Below are 22,587 nucleotides of genomic sequence, written 5' to 3'. Positions count from 1 at the left end.
CATTGTTCTAAGGATTTAATTAATCATTACACATACAGCATTTAAAAGAGTCATGGCACGTGATCGGGACTGTATAAGCATCCGCTTTCTTATGTTGGCTTTTTCAACCCCTCTAAGTCAGAGCCGGAGACTAGATTAAGAGGACACAAACCAAGTGACACGGAAGCTACTACTTACCTTGCGATCTCTTTCCCTTAGCTCCTTGCTTTTTTGTGTTCTGTACCCACAGCCCTCCCATCATGGATTGCCAAGAAAATGAGTACTGGGATCAATGGGGACGGTGTGTCACCTGCCAGCTATGTGGGCCTGGACAAGAGCTCTCCAAGGTAAGTTCCCCGAGTCACGATCGTTTTTTCTGTTACATCTTAGGGACCATCCTGGTAATTGAGAGGGTTCACGATTGGGATAGTCAGGCCCACCTGAGGCTAATCCAGTTCAGCAGGCTAAACACAGAATCCAAAGATTATGACAATAGCAGTCACGGATCCAGCAGGAAGTCAACCTGGCAAGATCAGGGTCAGAGGAGAGTTCACGAGATAACAGGGTATCTCAAGAGGATGTGTGCACTACACTGGCCTAGGAAGACTAGCATTAGGGCTATCTGTCCGCTAAGGCAGGGCCCACCCACCTGGGGTTCAGAGAGTGGGAAAGAAGAGAACTCAGGAGGCGGAGGCGCAGCCTCCATCCTGAAGCTGTTCAGGGTGGGATTAAGGGGCGGGGAACTAGAGAGGGTCTAGTGTCTCAGTGAGTCATGAGGGTCAGAACAAAATGACCAGTCAGGCAGGCACTTTGTGCCAAGCCCTGGTTTGTGAAGATGGAGCTTAATTGTCCTTATCTCAGGTCCCTGTTTGTCCCAGAACCTGCAGGGGTGTTAAATTTAGGCTGCAGGTGGGGCCAAAAAGCCTGAGAGCAGACAGCCAACAGATGTTTTCTTCACATGTGCATTTTATTTTCTGCAGTTCTTCATGCGTTTAGCCATCATTATTGAACATCTTCATGGTTGTAGGCGGAGTGCTTATGACAAAACGGGCTAAACCTACACCCTCATTGACCTTTCCCTTTAACTAGTGACACAAAGAAGTAGATACATACATTTATAAATGACTAACTTAGATATAGAGGTATGATACGAATTAAATTAGGGTGATCTGATACAGAGAGACTGGGGACAGTTTTAGATAGTGTAGCGGGAGAAGGCCTCTCTAGGGAGGTACCTTCTGGGGCAAGAAAAAGCTAACGCAGAGTCACAAGGTGAGAATGAACTAGGCACGTTCAAGGAAAAGGAGGAGGTTCGCACAGCCATCTTACGGTGAGAAGGACAGTGGTGCACAGTGAGATCACGGAGTGAGCTGCGGGCCAAACTCTGTGCAGTCAGGAAGCCTATGAGAATTCTTCATTTTTTCTAAGTGAACCAGGAGCTCCTTGGAGGGTTTTGGGTAGCAATTATTTAGCTCTCCTTCTTCCCACCTCCTTATTTCACAAATGAAAAGACTAAGATTAGGGGATATTAACAGACATACGCACTAGCTCTCATTTTAACTCTTTACACATAACATCTGTACTACTACTGCAGAGTACCCACATGGGACCAAGGAAACATTATCAGACATTAGGTCATGTTGGACATTACAATGGACCTGATTCTTTCTATCTCTTGAAGCAACGTTACTCTCACAAAGTGGCTCATGATGAAATGTACATTTTTCTAAGCACATCTCTGGTTGCCTTTTATTTCAGCACCACTAGAAAGCTCAAGAAAAGGAATAAATTGCAATATTGTACTGCAAAATCTCTATATATAAACAGCTTGTGCTTGTATAGCAGCCTGTATCTTGTAAAGAGCTTGCATATGCATGATCTCATTTGACTTGCAGTCCCACTGAGAAGGTATTATCAGCCCCATAAGTTTTAGATGATGAAAACTAAGACTCAAATAGGATATGTGATTTGCTCAAAGTCACAATGGTTTAGTAAAAGTAAACATGAGCCTGGTAGACATGGATCTGAGGTCCAGCTTTGCTGTGGGCAAATTAGTTCATCGTTGACTCAATTACTGAGTTAAAAGTTACATAAAACTTAACAGCTTGAACCATAAACACGTTTCTTTACATAATGAAATCTGGAGGCGGGGAGCCTTGTGGTCAATTGGGCGGGTCAACAATGTCGGCAAGGACCTACGCTCTTTTTATCCTTCGTCTTGGACACCTTTCTGTTTTGTCCTCATGCTTGTGGCCTCGTGATTGCCACGATTCAAAGCATCACATCTCTACATCATAGTCAAAGTCAGGAAAAAGGGGGAGGGACAAAGTAGCTTGACTTATATTAGGGAATAAATATTTTCCTAGATGCTCCCAACAGATTTTTTATATCTCATGGGCCAGAAATGGGTGCTGTAAGTATCTTTGTACTCCAAGGAGGCCAGGCGTGAGTACCTGCCAAATGAGACAAGACTCTCAGACTCGGAACCCTTGACAAAAATGAATTGACCATCGACGCACGGGTTTGTTCCTGGACTCAATTCTATTCCATTCGTCTTTATGTCCAATATACCAGACTATTTTGATTAATGTAGCTTTGTAGTAATTGTTGAAATACAAAATTTTTTCTCCTTTTTCAAGATTGTTTTGACTATTTGGGACCCCTTGTAATCCCCTATGAATTTGAGAATCAGGTTTTAAATTTCTGTACTGATGGAATTTTGATAAGGATTCTATTGAACCTATTCACCACTTTCAGTAGAATCAACATCTTGGCAATATTAAGTCTTCCTAAACATGAACACAGGATGTCGTTCCATTTATTTAGGTAAGATTGAATTTCTTTCAGAGAGATTTTCTAGTTTTCAGTATACAATTCTCTCACCTCCTTTGTTGAAGTTATTCCCAGGAATTTTATTCATCTAGATGCTATGAAATGTAATCGCTTGTGCGTGTGTGTGTGTGTTATTGTCCAGATTTATTATAATTTGAATTAGAAAAAGTATTTTTTTGAACTACAATTTGGATACAACATTACCTTATTATATTGGTTTCAGGTGTACAATATAGTGATTCAACATTTTTATACCTTCCAATGTGAGCGATCACTCCACTAATTCTAGTGATCATCTGTCCATACCAACATTGCAATTGCCTTTAAATTTTTTTTTTGGATTCTTTTGTGCTGGCATATAGAAACACAACTGATTTTTGTGTATTGACCATGTACCCTACAACTTTTCTGAATTCATTAAGTATTGCTTTGCTGGGGCCGCTAAAACAAAATACCACAGTTCGTGTGACTCAAACAACATAAATTTATTTTCTCATAGTTCTTGAGGTTAGCATTATGAGATCAAGGCCTAGGCAGCACTGGTGTCTTCTAAGGCCTCTCTTGGCTGATAGGTGTCTGCCTTCTTGCTGTGTGTTCACGTGATCATCTCTCTTTGTCTGCATTTGGTATCTCTCTCTCTCTCTCTCTCTCTCAATCTCTCTCTGTCTAATCTCTCCTTATAAAGACACCAGGCATATTGAATTGGGCTCACCTTAACCATCCCATTTTAACTTAGTTGTCTCTTTAAAGGCCCTGTCTCCAAAATAAAGTCATGTTCTGAGGTGCCAGGAGTTAGGGCTTCAACATATGAGTTTGGGTGTGGGATGCAATTCAGCCTATAACATTTTATTAGCTCGAGTAGCTTTCATGTGGGACATTTAGGTGTTTTATACATAAGATCATGTCATCTGCAAATATAGTTTTACTTCTTCTTTTCCAACTTGAATGCATTTTATTTCTTTTCCTTGTCTTGACAATAGCTCCATTAGGACTTCCAGTATAGTCAAATTTCAGCAGTAAAAGTAGCCATGTTTTTTTTACCATGTTCTTGTTCCTGATCACAGGAGAAAAGGTATTGGTCTTTTCCCATTGACTATAATGTTAGATGGCTTTTTTCACATGTATCTTTTTCATGTCGAGAAAGTTCCCTTGTGTTTCTAGTTTTCTGAGAGTTTTTATCTTGAAATTGGTGTTAGGTTTTGACAAATGTCTTTTCTGTGGCAATCACAATGATCATTTTTTTCCTTCATGCTACTAATGAGCTTTATTACATTGTTTGATTTTCTTAAGTTAAATCACCCTTGCATTTCTCTGCTAAATTCCACTTGGTATATAATCCTTTTAATATGCTATAGGATTCACTATGCTAGGATTTTGTTAAAAATTTTGCATGAATCACAAGGGATATTAGTGTGTAATTTGAAGTCTGTGTTCATTTAGATTACATTCAGCTAATATTTTGATAGAGATTTCACTGAGTGTGAGGAGCTAAAAAGACAAATAAGAAGATTTCCCTCTTCTTTCGCTTTTTGGAAGACCTTGAGAAAGATCACTGTTAATCATTTAAATGCTTGGTAGAATTCATCGATGATGCCATCTGGTCCTGGACTTTTCTTCATTGAGAGGTTTATGATTACTGAGTCAGACTCTCTATTTCTTATAAGTCTGTTGATATTGTCTATTTCTTCTGGAGTCAGTTGAGATAATTTGTGGATTTCTTGAAATTTGTTCATTTAATATATATTATCAACTTTATTGGTATACAAATGTTCATAAAACTTTTGTAATCCTTTTGTTTAATTTCTCTAAAGTTGGTAGGTATAGCTCCACTTTCATTTCTAATTTTAGTCATTTGCATCTTCTCTCAGAGCATTTTTCTTTGTCAGTATAGCTAAAAGATTGTCCATTTTGTTGATCTTTATGAAGAATCAACTTTTTATCTCATTTATTCTATTATTTTTCTACTCTATTTCATTTATCTCTACTCTAATCTTTATTATTTCCTTTCTTCTGTTAGCTTTGGGTTTCATCAGCCCTCTGAGTATGGTTGCTTTTGCTGTATCCTATAAATTTTGGTATGTTGTGTTTTTATTTTAATTGCTCTCTAAGTAATTTCTAGTTTCCCTTGTGGTTTTTTCTTTGATTCATTGATTGTTTAAAAGTATAGTATTTGATTTCCACATATTTGTATATTTTCAAGTTTTCCTTCTGTTATTGATTTATAGCTTTCTTCTCTTATGGTCAGAAAAAGACACTGTATGATTTCAGCCTTTTAAAATTAATTGAGACTGTTTTGTAACCTAACACATAGTCTGTCCTACAGAACGTTCCGTGTGCAATTGAGAAAAAAGTGTGTTCTTCTTTTGTTGAGTATAGTGTTCTACATATGTCAGTTATGTTTAGTTGGTTTATAGTGTTTTTAAAGCCCTCTATATCATTATTGATCTCTCTAGATATTCAATCTGTTATTGAAAGTGATGTACTGAAGTCTACAGCTAGCTTTGTAGAACTGCTATTGCTCGTTTAAATTCTGTCAAGGCTTCCTGGATTTGGGGGCTCTGCTATTGATGTGCATGTGTTCATACTTGTTATATTTTCTTGATGTATTGACTCTTTATTAATATATAATGTCTTTCCTTGTCTCTTGTAGAAGTGTTTTACTTAAAGTTTGTTTTGTCTGACATCCGTATAGACACTCCGGGTCTCTTTTTGGTACTATTTGCATGGAATATGTTTTTTCATTCTTTCATTTTCAATCTACTTATGTATTCGATTATAAAGTGAACCTCTTTTAGACAGAATATAGGTGGATCATTTTTTTTTAATTTATTAGTTTCAAGTATACAGTACATTGGTTAGACATATATATAGTTTATGAAATGATCCTCTTGATTGCTCTTTCTCTCCTCTGGCTCTCCACCTAGCCATTACATTACTGCTAACTGCATTCCCTATGCCATGCTCCCCCATCTATCAACCACTGATTTGTACTTCTTTAACCCTTCACCCCATTCTCCCAACCCTCCCAACCTCTCCCCTATGACCATCACCAGATTGTCCTCTGTATTTGTAACTCTGTTTTTGATTACTTTGTTCTTATTGTTCCTTAGATTCTGCATGTAAGTGAAATCCTATGGTATTTATCTTTCTCTGTCTGACTTATTTCACTCAGCATAACCTCTAGGTCCATCCATGTCATTGCAAGTGGTAGGATATAATTTTTTGAATGGCTGAGCAATATTCCATTGTATATATGAACCATAACTTCTTTATCCAGTCTGTTGATGGGGATTTAGGTTAACATGTTTTTTTTGTTTTTTTGTTTTTTTGTTTTTTTAATCCAGTCTGTCAGTCTGCCTTTGGAGAGTTTAAAACATTGGCATGAAAAGTAATACTTTAAGAAGATGCTTCTGACATTTTGTTAATTGTTTTATATATGTCTTATGCCATTTTCTGTCCTTTATTTTCTACATCATTGCATTTTTTGTGCCAGATATTTTTTTTTGCTGCGAAAAGTTTTAATTCCCTTATTTCTTTTGTGTATATTTTTAGACATTTTCTTCATGATTACCATGCAGATTCCACTTAATTCCATTCTAAATTTTAACAATGCAGTTTGAATTGATACCAATTTAACTTCAAAAGTGTACAAAAACTTTATTCTTCTGCAGCTTCGTCTCACCTCTCTCTATATTATCGTTTTCACTTTTATTGTTACCTTAATCATTGTGTGCCCAATTAAATATTTATAATAATTATTCAATTTTCTTTTACATATAGGAAAAGGTGGAGTTAAGAACCAAAAATGCAATAATGCTGCCTTCCATACTTGTCCATGTATTTACCTTTACCTGAGATATTTATTTCTTTGTATAGCTTTGATTTACTATCCAGTGCCCTTTCATTTTAGCCTGAAGCACTCCCTTTAGCATTTCTTGTAGTACAAGTATACTGATATCAAACTCCCTCAGCATTTGTTTATTTAGGAACGTTTTCATTTCTCCCTACTTTTGAAGAATATTTTTGCTGCATATAGAATTCTTGGTTAACATTTTATTTCTTTTTATACTTCAATATGTCACCTTATTGCCTTCTAGCCACCACAGTTTCTGAAGAGAAATTGACTTTTAAGCTTATTGAGGATTCCTTGGACTTAACAAATTGTTTCTATCTTGCTGCTTCAAAATATTATCCTTGTCTTTAGTTATCCATGTTTTGTTTATAATATGTCTCAGGATGTGTCTCTGACTTTTTTACTTGAAATTCACTGAGTATCATGGATATGTTTATATTCCTTTCACCAAATTTGGGAAGTATTTAGCATTATTTCTTCAAACATTCTTTCTTCTCCTATATCTCTCTTTTCCTTCTAGGACTCCAAAATTGTGTATGTTAGTCCACCTTACAGTGTCTCTTGGGTTTTGTTTACTTTCCTCATTACCTTTTATTTTTTATCCTCTTGATAATTTGAACTGTGCTGCCTTCATTCTTCTTCCTGCTCAGACCTGCTGTTGAACAAGTATAGTGATTTTTTCATTTCAGTTATTTTACTTTATGGCTCCATTATTTATGTTCAATTTCTTTTTACGTTTTTTTTCTTTATTGATTTCTCATTATGTTCATACACTTATTTTCTGATTTTCTTTAGTTTTTTTGTTCATGTTTTTCTTTGAACATGTTTAAGACAGTACTTTTAGTCTTTGTCTAGTAAGTCCAATCTCTTGACTTCCTCAGAAACAGTTTCTGTCAGTTTTATTTGCTCCTTTAAAAGGTGCCGTGCATTTCAGTTTCTTTGTATGCCTTGTGATTTTGGTGGTGGTGGTGTTGAAAACTAGTCATTCTTTTTTATTATAATGTGGTAACTCTGGAAATTAGATTTCCCCTTCCTTATATTTAGCTTTTTTTTTTTACTTTATTTGTTAAAGGCTATAGTAGTCCATTTGTTTAAGTGTTTTTCCAAACTATTTTTTCAAAGACTGTATTCTTTGCCACATGTAGTCAATGAAGTCTGTGTTCATTTAGATTGTGTTCAGCTAATATTTTGATAGAGATTTCCTTGAGTGCCAGGACTTAAAAACCCAATATCAACAACCAAAGATAAAAATAAAGGAAAAACAACACACACACACACACACATACACCTCTCCCAGTCTTTGCAGATTGGCTCTGCGTTGAACTTCTCCTTCAACACTTAGCCAAAATTGTACTTAGACTATGGATCAGCCCAATCTGTAAGCTTTGGGTCTTCTCCAGTCTTTTCTAAGCATGTGCCTAGCTCTAGGCATACATGTGCCTTTATAAATCCCCCCATATACTTGGGTGCTTTTAAATGTCCTAATTTCTGAAAGAATCTCCCCCAGCTTTAGCTCCTAGGATTAGGCAGCCTATTGTATATCTTCACCCATAATTTGTCACCCTAGGCATCTGTGGTTTGTTAGTTTACTTAGTAATATTTTAAAACAAATGCCCAGCTGTTTTCAGTCTGCATTCTGAATTGAGTGAAATGGAGATATCACTCCTTTAGATCGCACAGACGTACACAATAATTTGTGATTAGGTTTTACTCAACTCACTCTGCAACTAGGGATAAGGCTCTCACACTAGGAACACTGGCTGATGCCACTTCAAGACTGCCTCCACTTTGGGACTGGTGCTCCTTTAGGGAGAGGGTTGTGGTAAGGGCAAGTAAGGAATGACATGAATCTTTCCTAACATTTTCAAGTTGCCTTTTTCTTGATTCAACATTTGCTTCATTGCCGTAAACCTTTGACTGTTTCCAAGATTTCTGACAGTTTCTACTTGCTCTTTTATGTTTCCATGAGAGAATGAAAGCTTGGAGCTGCCACCCCCTTCATTGTCCTGATAACCTCTTCATTTTTAATATATTGATTTCATCATCTTTGCAGGTGTCTCTATGCACAAAAAAAGTCAAAGTATAAAGGAAATTAAGGATATTTAAATACAAAATAAGTATAAAGCTAAAAACAGGCTATTCTTTTTGGTGGGGAGACAGGCCTAGGAGAGGCATACATCATTTTATTCCATTGCCTAGAAATTAGGCGCATGGCCTCACCTAACTGAAGTGGGGTTAGGGACTATGGGCTACGGTATTTCCAGGAGGAAAGAAAAATGAATTTGTTGAACAACCAGCCAGCTTCTGCCACAACTACCAAGTAGCTAATATCCATTGATAACTAGAGTTGTGTCTTTGATAACGAGCCATGACATATCAGGCCAGAAGCCTTGTTCCTGGGTTAGAATGTCAGAGCTGGAAGAATATTTAGAGACTGTCTATTTCAGTCTCTTCTGATTACCCAAAATGGAGAGGAACTGTCCAGAGTCACACTGAGTCAATACCACACCTGAGACAAGAGCCAGCTAGATCATTCATCTCTCCAGTATACCAATGGCATTCAAACATTTTTCACCAACAGTAAGAAATAAATTTCTCATTATAACCCAACACATACATATATTTTATCTGTAAAAGATTCACAAAATACTGAGAAGTAGGTAGTGATTAAAGCTATTTATGAAATATTTCCAGCTCCCCACCTTCTGGCATGTTGTAGAATTGCACTTTGTTGGACTTTTGTAGTCACTAATGATCAAGTGACGTGTGTAGTCAGGATATGTGAGCAAAGTGAAATGGGCAGAGCCAGTACACAATTCACAATATTCTCTTTTCCCTGATGCTCAAAGCATGGTAGCACAAACATGAAGCCTCCGACACCCTGGGTAACCCAGTGAGGATAATATAATGCAGAGCCCCAGGAAATCTCTGGGAGGCAAACGGTGCGAGAGATAAACTTTTATTATTTTACGACACTGAGATTTGGAGTTTGCTTTTTGCCACAGCATAATCTAGCCCTTGTTGACCTATGTAAATACCTAGCTTTTGTACACTCTCTGCACTCTGCTCTCTTACATCTTCATTTTGTTTTGTCCTATTTCAAGTTTCAATGCTGGTTGCAAGCTAGAAAATTGATTTCATGACTTGGTATGGGTTACAGCTTGCAGTTTGTGAAACATTACCCTATGCGATCTCTACTCGTCCTGTGGCTGATCCTCTCTTCCAGCTCCTGTGGAGCAATGTTCGTGACTCCCATTTCTCTGCAGGATTGTGGTTATGGAGAGGGTGGAGATGCACATTGCACAGCCTGCCCTCCCCGCAGATACAAAAGCAGCTGGGGCCATCATAGATGTCAGATTTGCATCACCTGTGCCGTCATCAACCGTATCCAGAAAGCCAACTGCACAGCTACCTCTAATGCTGTGTGTGGGGACTGTCTGCCCAGGTGAGCCCGCCATATGAAGCCAGGCTCTTCTGGGCCTTCTCTAGCCCTTGGAGGTCTTTCTCAACCTAATCTCTCAGAGCCTAGCTGAAGTATTCTAAGTGTCTATATCACAATGAGTCAAAACTCCTCCCAAGGAGAAGCAGTGTCTTCCCAAACTTCCCCTCTAAAGTGCCTAGCACATAGTCAGCCACAGATGAGTATCAACAGCTGTATCTTCGTGCCAGAATGCTTAGCTCAGGCCCAAGATTCAAGGTAAATCTCATTGTAGACCTACAAGAGATTAGGGAGCAGTTGAGGTCAAAGTAGTGCTCCCCTCTCTTATGAGACTAGTTCTCCTTTTGACTATAGGGTGGAGTAAAGGGGCAAGAAGTGGATTATTTGAGACTCTGAGCCAGAGTCAGACACAGTGGCAGAGAACTCACAAGGGGTGGTGGTGGGTGCTGGCTTCCAGGAGGGCAAGACTTCGGGAAGCTGCCTGTGGTCTCAAGAAGGACCAATCCAGGGGCACTGATTGTTCCATCACCATGCCATTCCTTGTTGCTCTGACTACAGGTTCTACCAAAAGACACGCATTGGAGGCCTGCAGGACGAAGAGTGCATCCCGTGCACGAGGCAGACCCCCACCTCTGAGGCCCAATGTGTGTATCCAGTTCTCTTCTTCCTTTTTCCTCCCCAACCCATTGGACTGCAGCAAGACTGAGTAGTGAACATATCCCCTGCCCCCTCGTACTCTTTCCTATAGACTGATAAGGGGACAAGTTAGATTTGAATCCTGGTTTTACAACATATTATCTGTATAACCCTCTGCAAATCATTGAAATTTATTGAACCTCATTTCCCTCATCTGAAAAAAATATAAGTCATGACAATCATTGTTCTTAGTACCTTATAGGATTGGCTATCTAGGTATAATGAAATATTAGATTAAGAAAGCACCTTATAAATTATAACATGTGTACACTTGCAGATGATGATGATGATGATGATGATGACAATGATGTGAAGTTTCTATGAGTCCCTCGTGCTTAGGACTAGTAAAAGTCTGGATGAGCACTAGGATCTAGTCTATGTCTATAGCAATATCCATTTATCTGTCCATCTATCTATCATTTTATCTATCGTCTATATATCTACTCATGTATTCTTTTTAAATTATTAATATCTTCTTTAAATCATAAAATATAAAATATTTTAATAGGTAGAGACATTTAAAATGCAGAAAATATAAGAATAACATGCTCAGTCACACATCATCCATAACTAATAAATCTTAGTATTTTGCATATTTGCTTCAGATTTTTTAAAAGAACAAAGATTCCACAGGTTTAATGGAATTCATTTTTCATCTTCTCTGAGTTCCATTCTCTTCCTACGTCCTTGGAGGCAGCCACTATCATGAAATTGTCTGTATCTTGTTGGTAGACCATGCTACAGTCACAAACCCCAAATCTCAGTGACTTGATAGAATAAAAGCTTGTTTTGCACTATGCAAAGGCCTTCCTTCATCTTGTGCTATACCATGTTGACATATGGCTTCTAGGTTCATGAGACAGGGAAAGAGATGGAGATGGCATACTGGCTTTTAACTGTATCAGTCTGCAAGTGGCACCCATTAATTCCCCTTATAGTCCTTTGGCAAGGAGTACTGTGATGGCCGTACTACAAGGTTGCATGGGAAATGCAGGGAAGCATGTGAATAATTGATGAGCAGTATGACTGCCACACTCCCCAGCCGTGTTTTAATGCCTGTGTTCTTCTGTGATATATGTATATATTCATACACAGTATATGTCATTATTTTATATTTTATAATGATTTATATAAATGACACCAAGCTATATATTCTCTTTCACCAGTTTGCTTTTCTCCTCTAGATTATTTGTATGGATCCATATAAGTCTTTTATTTTAAGTGCTATATAATGATATTACAACATAGGATTATATCGTGATTTGTTATCCTGTGCCTTAACCATGCATATTTTAGTTTGTTTCCATTTCCCTAGGTTACATAGCTAGATGTGACATGAAAGACCATAGGATTTGTGCGTTTTCAAATAATTATACTAATTGGCACCACACCAGCAGTATATACCAGTTTTTCCACTTTGTTCTTTATATCTTTGCCTGCTCGGCAAGGAATTAAAACCAGCATGGCAGCCCTAATTGGGGAGGGGCCTACGAGAGAGTGACATTCTGAGGAAGTCTGGTCCCATGGTGGGCTTACTGTGGACTAGTGCACTGACTGACTGCCTCCGCTCTCTTGTCTCACAGGTGCCTTCCGACTGAGCTTAGTAAAGGCAGATGTACTCACGGTGCTGCCTCAGGAGGCCACATTTGTCATACTGGTGAGCAGTCTGCTCATGGTGTTTACCCTGGCCTTCCTGGGGCTCTTCTTCCTCTACCGCAAGCAATTCTTCAGACATTGCCAGCACGGTAAGGGTGAAGTGGGAACAAGGCCCTGATTAGCAGAAGAGAGGTGTTGTCTGGGGGGTGAGTGTTAATAGGCCTTCCATGCGGTGCTGGAAAACTGTAGGGGTGCAGTCTCTGCAAGTGGCAATAGAAAGCACAGGACCTCAGAGGCAGCTGAGGCCAGCGCTGCCAGTTCATGGGACCTGGTTCACTAAGGTACAAGGGTTCCTCAAGGAACACAACATCATGGGAAAACCCTTGGGAAAGGAATCTGCAGAGCTAAGTTCTATAACTACATCTAAGTCAGCTGGCTTCTTTGGAACTCTTTCTCCAGAATCTTAAAAATGATAGATGGAGTTAGAGTAGTGGGCTTCTAAGTTCTTTTCCAATTTTTCATTTATACTAGTAGGTATAGATTTTGGAACATGTCAGGAATGAAGGAAGGCTGGATGGATTTGAGAGATGACTGTAATAAAAGCAGGTGAGGTCTTGGGTAACTGTTATTAGTACAGTAATAACCCAAATATGGGTAACCAAGAGCCCAGTGTCCACAGAGGAGTTGGTAAACCTGGACTTTTTTGCCATGACAATAATGATTTTCAAAGAGGTCTGTCCCAGCCCGTAGGAGCTGGCCATGGGAAATTCCAGAAGGCCATATTTAAGCCAAGAGTCACATTGTGATGTGTTTTCAGCACAGCTCCAGCCATCAGCCAAAACTGTGGGCCAGAATATCCAGGACATGGAGGACAAAGATGTGGGAGGTGGGATGATGGCCAGGCAGGGCCAGGCAAGGTGTTAGAACTCCAGCCAAGAGTACCCGAGGTTCAGTCCAGCTTTAATGTCACCGAAGGAACTGAAAGCTAGGCAGAGACACCACAACAGGCACACAGGCTAGACAATGATGTGGATGTAGTAAGGAATGGGGAAGATAAGGTTTACTAAATGCAGGGGTGTGCAGGACCCCCCTCAGTCCACTGGGTGCTGGGCCCAAGGCAACACAGCTTTAACCTGTCTCGATTTGTGTGAGAAGATGCCTCTGACGTAGACCCGCCTTGGTTGGTTTGTCTCTAGGGCCTGACAGCCAATCTCCAGAAAGCCTAATGGATATGTTTTGCTGTATCCCTGGCCTAACTTGAGATGAATCCAGCATTTCATAGGCTTCGGGGACACAAGAGGAAACTGTTGTTCTTTCTCGACCCTTATCAAACTCTCTTTTTCTATCCTCTATTCTTCGGAACCTTGTTGTCCAGGAGAGACCATCCTATGTCTGACTTTGGAGGCCTGTTTCTCAAATAAGAGCTGTTGCCTAGTCATTGGGCATGAAACATGGGCAATGTAGCATTTGGGGCCCAGGGCACAGAAAGACAAGACACCATCTGGGAGCCACCTGTCTCTCTCCTTTTTCTTGACTCAGAGGAGGAAAAATAGGTAGCCCTTCCATGCTTTTTCTCTGTCCTCAGGGTAATTACGTAGTGCCCTTTCCTGGGGATATGAGCGTAGGCAGCTCCCTCAGGGTCTCCACAGCGGAACGAGGGTTAGACATTTTCTCGTTCGGGGAAGGTGTTTATCAGGAGTCACTGGCTGATGTGCATGCTGGGCTTGTGTAGGTGAGATTAGTGTGTGGATTGGAGCCTATAGAAGGCTCAGGAGAGGAGTAGGGACTGTGGCAGAGTGAAGAGTTCTCCTGCTCTCCGAAGGGGAATGTACCATTCAGCTCCAGCTATTTGTTACCGTGTTGACATAGTCAATGTTTCACGATCTTCTGGATTTTCAAGAGAAGCCAAAAATTTGGATTTTCTTACAAAACAGTCTTAAATCCTGAAAATGAGTTGTACTTAAATACTGTTACCACAATACCACACACACACACACACACACACACACACACACAAGCATAATGTAGAGGCTAAACAAACACGTATCCCACAGGCTCCCAGTATGTAACTTGATGTCAAGCCAGACTTAGGCATGAAGAACGTACTGCTATTCTACCACTGTCATAACAAATTCCCACAGATGTGATGGCTTAAAATAAAATCCATTTATCATCTCACCATTTCCATAGAGCAGAAGCTTTGTAGGTTCAGCTACATCTCTGCTTAGAGTCTCGCAGGGGTGAAATCAAGGTGTCGGGGGGGCTGTATTTCTTTATGGAAGCTCTGAGGGAGGATCCGTTCCCTTGATTATTCAGGAGGATGGAAGGATTCGGTTCCCTGCCTCTGTAAGGCTGATGTTCCATTTCCTTGCTGACTGTCACCTGAGGGCCATTCCCAGTTTCTGGAGACCACCTATATTCTTCAGCTCATGACCTCATTGCATTTCAAAACTAACAATGGTGGGTTGAATCCTTTTGATGACACATCTCTCTGATACTCTCTCTGATTCTTCTGCCTTCCTCTTCCACTTTTAAGGACACACATGACCACATTGGGCCCACCATAGGTCATTTCCCTATTTTAAAGTCCATAATCTTAATCCGTCTGCAAAGTATCTTTTGCCATATAACATAACACATGTAAAGGCATAATGCCAGAAGCTGAAGATCATGGGAGTTGGGTGTCGAGATCCTGCATCCCGTGACAGGAAATTTCTTTCTCTGGAGAAACTGATTCTTTTCCCTGCTTCACCGCCAGGTAGCTTCAATAAGATACCCCAACGTAAGTGTGTTTCTTAACTGTGTCATCTCAGTCTGGTGCTAGGTGCTCCAGTCCTCATGGAGAGGAAGGGGAGCGCTAGCTCCCGGACCCTTCCTTACCTTGCACTGAGGACTAGGTGCCCTGCTGAGAGGAACCCCTGCCTTCGGGTGACCCAATGGCTTTCTGCTTCGAGTTGCAGGAGGTTCGCTGCAGTTTCAAACCGACGAGGCAGCGGAGGAGGACTCTCTCTTCCCCATGCCGCCTGGCCAGGAGGCCAGTCCCGAGTCCCCACTGGGTGAAAGCATCTTTGAGACCCAGCTACTTAATCCCACCCTGGATGACGACCGCAGCTCGACCCGTGGCTTCCCCACTCAGGAGTCTTTTTGCATGTCCTCCTGCGCCTCAGAGAGTCCATCCCACTGGGTCCACACTCCCATCGAATGCACAGAGCTGGACCTGCAAAAGTTTTCTAGCTCTGCCTCTAATGCTGGAGCTGAGACCTTGGGGAGAAACACAGCTGAAAGCTCTGGAGACAGGCTGGAACTCAATGTGCCCTTTGAAGTCTCCAGCCCTTCACTTTACTGAGGTGAGCTGGAAAAGTGGGGAAGAAAGACCAGAAATTGGGGGCTGCCCCCAAGGAATCTTCCTCTGGAGGACTGCGGTTCACTAGGGCTAGTGGTGGAGGAAGAGTGAGCTAGGAACACTGGTGGATGGAAGAGCAGCAGTGGAGATGCTAATCTTTCGAGCCAGTTATATATCACATTGCTGGCCCTACAACTGTCAAGGAGCTAGCTGGGTTGACGAGACACCAATCTCTCTATCTTGGCCTTTTACAAGCTCTCTCAGCACCGCACTATCTACTAGTTATTCAGTTATCTCCCCTTATGTGTACAAGCACCAGGGCACAGTAGAAAAATATGTAGGCCTTGGCATCTGGGAGCCATGTATTTCAAATGTAACTCCATTCATTAACAGTGATGTGAACCTTGTGTAAATTTCTTTACCCCTCTAAACCTCAAGCCATTAATCTGCAAGATGTAAAAAGCACTGCTCACCGCCTAAGTTCTTGTGAGGGTTGAATGAGAAATGCATGTGCAAGTGCCTTTTCCAATATCTGATGCATTAGAGATATTTAACCCATGTTAGCTTTTCTTTCCTTCCACCACCCTCAGTCACAATTTACTCATCCCTTCTTATCCACTACACTCATTTGATGATATTCATAACATCCCTTCCCTGGTAAGCAGGTCCAGGTTTGTTAGTCTCATTTCAGAGAGGTGGGAACTGAGACAGAGAGAAAGTAATTTGCTCAAAGTCACAGTCACAGAGCAAATCAGTGGCAGAACTGAGCTGGAGCCCAGATTTGGAGGCTCCAATTCAGAGCTTGTTAATTCTATCAATATGACCGTTCCACAGCCAGCGTTGCTTTCTCAAAGGCATAACTCATGGGAGGCAGTATGAGGCAGGAGGCTGGGTAGATTTCTACTTTTCAACTAACCAACTGCCTTTCACTGCCATTTGCCTATTTCTCCAGCTAAGGTATTGTCCAGGTCCCCCATGACACACTCTGCCCAACATCCTACCTGAGAAAATATGAGCAATATGCAGATGAAAGCCAAGGCTACTATCAAACAGTCATCCTAGATACCTTCAAGGTCATCTAGTCCAACCTACCCTCCAAGTCCTTCACTCCATACTTGAGTCCGTTTTCTAATATTCTCACAAGTTTTTGTGTCATCCTTGCTCACATACTTGCAGTGTCTGTGAGCTCACTACTGCCCAATATATATTGCAACTATGACTGGTGGATTTGAACTCATTGTAAAGAAAACCTTTCTGTCTTTCTGTAGTACCCACCAGTGGGTCCTGGCTCTGTTCCTTGGGCTGCACAGACCACATCTGCTTCTTCTTCTTCCTTGTGATAGCCCCGAAGAAGTCTGAAGATAGCAACCTCCTCTCTGGAAAGTACCACTTTTGGTTCCTCTAAAGTATGTGCAGCTTAGAACTGAACCCAGTTTCATGACGAATGTTCTCACCAGCACAGAATAGGGTAGAACTATCATCTCCCCAGCTAGGTGATGTATTTCTGGTATTGCATCCTAAACCATTGGCCAAAACCAGTTGTTTTTTTGAGGGATGGGGAGAAGAAGGGGCTATTGAGATTGCCCCACAGGTTTCTAACTTGCTCTGCTCCCTCCCTAGGTCTCTTAGGCTCCTGGCAACCTTGCCCAGTTCTTCTCCCTGGACTCTCCTGCCTTGTTCCTATATCACAACAGCAGCAGGGGCCTGGGATGTGATGTCCACAACAGCCAGTACTCTATGGATGGGGCACATCCCATCCCATCCCACCAGAGAATCAATTATTCACCGTTTTCCCAGACTGGTCAGCATCATTTCTTGCTTCTCTATTCCAGCTAGCCTGGAGAGCTGGATTCCCCAGCCGTGAGACTACCAGACATGTTCTTAACTCAGCTTGACTGTAAAGGAGAGGAGAGTGAATGACAATGAATGGGGTAGAGTTTTACTGCCTCCATCTTTGATCAGGTGGACCTGAAGGAATGGCCCCTCAGTACTCTACTGATACATCTAAGCACTTTAGGGAGAAAATCACACCCCTCCCCCTTTAGATCCTCTGTGCTGTCCCCCTCCCTAACACAGACACACACACAGACACACATACACACACACACACATCTCGGGAGCCTGAACACATTGATTCCCTATTCATCTCCTAGACTTCTGTGACTGTGACAGCTCTGGTGCTAACTCATTTGCCAGAGTCTTCCTCCCCACATATACGTCTCTACCCTTCTTTACTGGGGCCTCAACTCAGTGTCTTTTTGATCTTTAAAATGGTACTTCTGAAGTTTCTTTCATTTTTATTTCTCTTCTCCTATTGCCTCTTTTGTCCCTTCCTGTTGCCTGGTCTTATAAGGCCTGAGGTTGAGTTTCTAGATCCCCAAGGACAAACTCGGGGCTCAGAGCTTTGGTCTTTGGGGTTACACTGAAGTTCCTGAAATCTGCGGGGGAAACACTGACGATCTAAGGTCCTGCGTGAGGCCTGACCCTAAGGGCAGCTCAGGGACCCTTGGTGCTTTCTTGGTTTACAGAAAAACCAATCAATTTCTAATCTCTCACCACGAGTTTTACATGCATCTCGGAATGAAATGGAATTTCTTTCTCCATGACTGATGGCACAGAGAACCTCAGGACTCAGATGTGGGTATCATGGATTATTTTTAAGTCTACTTTATGTCCTTAATGGGCCACTTGGTCTGATGCCCACTCCCTCACAATGGGTCAGATTTAGAAGGATAAAATGCTCAGCTAAGTGGAACAACTGTCTCCTTTAGGAGCAGCCTATAGAGTCCAGAATGTTCGATGTGACTTAATTTGTAAAAACCAAGATTGGAGATAGGGCATTGTTATCCTAGGATAGGAAGACAGGAATTGACTACACATATAGGCGCTGCACTTTATAGTTTATAATGTTTGTTCACACCTATCATCTCATTGGATCTCTACATAGACTCTAAGGTGGGCAAGTCAATGATTACAATCCTCTGTTTACAGGTGAGGAAACTGAGATTCAAAGATAGAAAGTAGCCTTAACTAACTTAGTTATGTAGAGTTAAATAGCAAGGCTAATGGGCTCTCTGATATACTGAAATCTTCATTTTCTGAAAGACATTGTTTTGGATAGGAATCTTTTGGTTTTCTGGTATATCTGTTTCAGAAAACAACTCTCTTTGGGAGGAAAAATGGTGGAGACAAAACCCTTACGCTAGGGTGTAAATGAGGTAATATCTTTTCCCACCGGGCCTGTTCTCCTCCCTTCTCATCAGGTTCCCCACCCAACTCCACAGGCAGCCCGGATGTGCATTCTCTGCTCAGTCTGACCCCAGTGGAAATCTCAGAGGCTTCATTCAGCATTGACCCTCAAGAGGTCAAAAATAAGGCTGGAAGGTCAGACAAGACTCTTTCTACCTGTCTGTCTTATCTCCTTTTGCCCCTGGGGTGTGAAGAGAAGGGATAAAGGCTGAAGCCAGTAGGACCATCTATACTATTTGCCCTCCCCCCATTTCTTCAGTTCATTTTAAGAGTACCTGATCTTAGTTGGGAGAAGACTTGAGATTTTAATTTAGAGGTGGGAAGGGGGCAATTATCCCATCTTTAAAAGCTTCCTCCAGGTAGATTATAGATATTTGAGCAAATCTGTCAATTATAACACTTTGGTGCTTTACAATCTAAAAAAGTTTATTTATACATGTTTGCCTATTTTAAAGATGAGGAAACTGAAGCCTAGCAAAGGAGTATTAACTTACCCAAAGCAATTCATATTTGGGAAAGGCAGCCCGCCCCATACATCCACCCCCAGACCCAAGTGTGCATCTCATGGCTTGGTATAGAGGCCAGTAAAGGGCAAGTAGAGCAGAAACTGCTCTTGGCTATGGCAGAGGGATAGGTGTGGGTGTTGTATGACACTGGTTATTTCTCTCTACTGCCTCAATAACCCTTAAAAGATCATAAGAAGCATAGGACAGAATAGGAAAGTGATGTAAGAGGTTGATTAAGACAGTGTTTCCCTGCTACCAAGAAAAGCCACTGGCCCCACAGTCTGTTAAGTGCTACTGAGGAAGTCTTCCATTGAAAAATAGCACACAATGTCATCTGCATCAGAGATGGAAAGAGTTTTTGTTTATTTCTTGTTTTTATTTTTATTTTGCTTTTCTCTCCCTGTAGCTCTTACCTTCCATGGCCTATAAAGTTTCCTCTGCCTTCTTCCAGGTCCCTCTAGACTCACTGAACTCCCTGAGTCAGCTGGAAGGTCTTACATAGTTTGAAGAGCGATGGCCCTGCATTGCAGCATAGGGCAGGGCAAGCAATGTCCTTGGGGAACTCCTGGGCCTCACTCTTTATTTGAGGTGCTAAAACCCTCCATCTCCAGCAGGGGACAAGGCTGGGGTTTGCCTTCTTGGAAACTTACAGAACATTTCTGAGCCAAGGTAACCTTCCCAATTTCCCCAAACTACCTCCCAATAGCTCCCAAAGACACCTCCTAATTCCTTTAGGGACAGCTGGATCGGGAGAAGAAAGGAGCCCCACTTCCTGTATCTATTGACATGTTAATTGGATCCCAGCTCTCCCACCACCCCTTACCATTTGATTCTTTCTTCAGTGTTTTTGCTTTAGCTCCTACCTATACATTGCACAACCAGGAAGGAAGAAGTTCCTTGGAGGCTGGATTCTTTATTATCTGGTTGTCTTTTGGAAACCTGTACTGCTACTTGCTTCCACACAAGTACCTGTTGGTTAATTAAGTACATTAGGCAACCTGTGTGCTTCATCATGAGGCTCTAGTCCTGGCAGAGAAGTGCTCTCAGTGGCAAGACCTTGATCACGTTACGTACATCTTTGGAGATAGTCTCTCTATAAATGCCGATTAAGGTCTCCTGGGACACCCTGAAAAAAAGTAGAAAGGTCCCATCGTACTGGACTAGGAGTTAGAAGCAATCGAATTACAAGCCTGTGTCCAGCAGCCTGGCCTCATACAGATATTAAGCAAATGTGTATGAGCCAAGGGTTTAGACCTTGTCCTTTAGGTTCTCTGTTCTTTTCTTTCTGGGACACTATATTCTTGTCTCAGTAGCTTTAATTAGTCATATCTACACCTTCTGGTAGGGTAAGAACTAGCACCCAAACAGAAAATGATTCAGCTTGAGCAGGCCTTAGATCTTCAGAGGTCTCCATGTGCCTGGCAGTGGTTCAAGCCCAAGTCTGAGACCACTGTTCTATGGAAAAGATCGTGATTGTAGCACAGTAATAGTAACAGTACTATGTTGATAAAATAATGTAGTCACCCTTCTTCACTGTGCCTGCTCTAGACTTTATCATTTACAAAGCTCCTTTGCGCCCATGGTCTTGTTTCGTTTTCACAAGCCCCTGAATTCAGGGGTGTCGTATGCCTTTTAAAGAAGAGGAAACCAGCTCATATTACATATGTAGCTGTGTTGGGCCAGAGGTCAGCCCAGCCCAGGTCTCCTGATTCCCAGTCCAGGGCTTTCTGCACTGGTCAAGGCTTCCCCTTAACGACTGCTTTAAGATGGTACAGTTACCCTGGAGGCACTGGTGGTACTGTTATAGGAAATCCAGCAGCCATGTAGTGAACTTCCCCAACAATATGTCTATAAACACTGTCACTACAAGGTTCAGTATGATCTCCACCCAAGACAACAAATGTCCTGTTGGCATGCCCAGCCCTGAATAGCTTCTTACCGTGGACCTTTCCTGTACCAGCGAAGACACCAGCCTTGGGTGCTGGGTCTACCTCAGTTCGCAGCTGTGCCAGCCAGAGCAAGGCCCTTAGCTGGTGTGGCCATCCCAAGACACGCCCAGAATCACCTTGGTTCTAACTTACTTTCTGAAGTTTAAAAATTGCTTTCGGCAATTGGAATATGGAAATGAAGTTAGACTTTGCTTTTTAAGGTGCCTTGGGGAGAGGTGAGGTAAATTATGCATTTCTTTCTTCAAATTGCTGTTTGGCCAAATGTCACTCTCAAGTGTTCGTTTGCTCCTGAAGAGTGCTTTTAAAGATTTTCTTTTCATTGCTTTTAAAGTGCAGGCATCTTTGTTTCAGTACCTTGCTGTCATGTGTCTTTTCTACTTGGGGGTTATTGATCAGCAAAAGCACAAGAGACTTAATAGAAATGTTTTCAACATACCTCCAAGCCCAGATAATAGTTGAGTTGTCTATATTTGAACTAGTAAAAGAAAGTTGTTTTTATTTGTAAGGGTATGGAAGTGCTGGCTGCTGATGAGTCTGGTTTTTTGGTTCACTGTTTTCCTCTCTGTACACCTTGATTTGGATTTTGACAGGGATAAGTCTGAGAGTAACTTTCTCCTCCCAATTTCTCAAACTCAGGCTAACTAAGAGTGTCTATACTGCAGCAGCCTCTCCCCAACACACTGCCCAACTGTACTGGGAAAGTAATCTCTCAGGCTCCCAAGTCACTGCCTGCCTCACTACCAAAGTCTTCGGCATTTTACATTGAATGTAGGTACATTTAAATTACCTTGCCATCATAAACTGGATAATATAGAGATTTTGTTAGATCTTGAGCCATATGCATGTGTGGCTACTGATAGAGTTGTGTTTTGTTTTTCATGCTCTGGAAATATTTCATATTAGCCAATAAACATAAATACATTCAAACACTGTGTTTATTCCTTTACTTTCAAAGAACCAAGGTGCCTCATTTGGCTGGTATGTCTTTGCTCAGTGAGAACAAGAAGAAGATCTGTTTCTTATCAGTGGATGCAGCCCAAGTACTGTGATCCACCGACATGTCACCCAAGAGATCTGGGCTATAGTCCAAGCTTTCCTTCCACAGTTTTAAATTGTTTATGACAGTTATCTTCTCATCTGGACTA

The 22,587-nt window shown here is 41.4% G+C and overlaps 1 protein-coding gene across 9 annotated transcripts in view; it reads left to right on the top strand.

Annotated features, from left to right (window-relative positions):
• EDA2R (ectodysplasin A2 receptor) overlaps positions 1-22,369 on the top strand; it is a 36,029-nt gene extending 13,660 nt beyond the window's left edge. For 4 of the 9 annotated variants that reach the window (XM_039858712.1, XM_039858713.1, XM_039858716.1 and 1 more), the window contains 5 exons: positions 230-326; positions 9,931-10,109; positions 10,662-10,747; positions 12,383-12,544; positions 15,350-22,369. In XM_039858712.1, coding sequence (XP_039714646.1) covers positions 240-326; positions 9,931-10,109; positions 10,662-10,747; positions 12,383-12,544; positions 15,350-15,741 — 906 coding nt within the window. In that variant the 5' untranslated portion in view covers positions 230-239 and the 3' untranslated portion in view covers positions 15,742-22,369. Of the gene's footprint in view, positions 1-229; positions 327-9,930; positions 10,110-10,661; positions 10,748-12,382; positions 12,545-15,349 lie in introns of those variants that run through there. The other 5 variants (XR_005651952.1, XM_039858717.1, XM_039858714.1 and 2 more) reach the window with 5 other exon arrangements.
• Positions 22,370-22,587: the final 218 nt, after the last annotated feature.

This window comes from Pteropus medius, unplaced genomic scaffold (genome assembly GCF_902729225.1).
Source record: "Pteropus medius unplaced genomic scaffold, Ma_sr-lr_union100, whole genome shotgun sequence".
NCBI classification, from domain to species: Eukaryota; Metazoa; Chordata; class Mammalia; order Chiroptera; family Pteropodidae; genus Pteropus; species Pteropus medius.
This window is presented reverse-complemented; position numbering and strand designations above follow the sequence as displayed.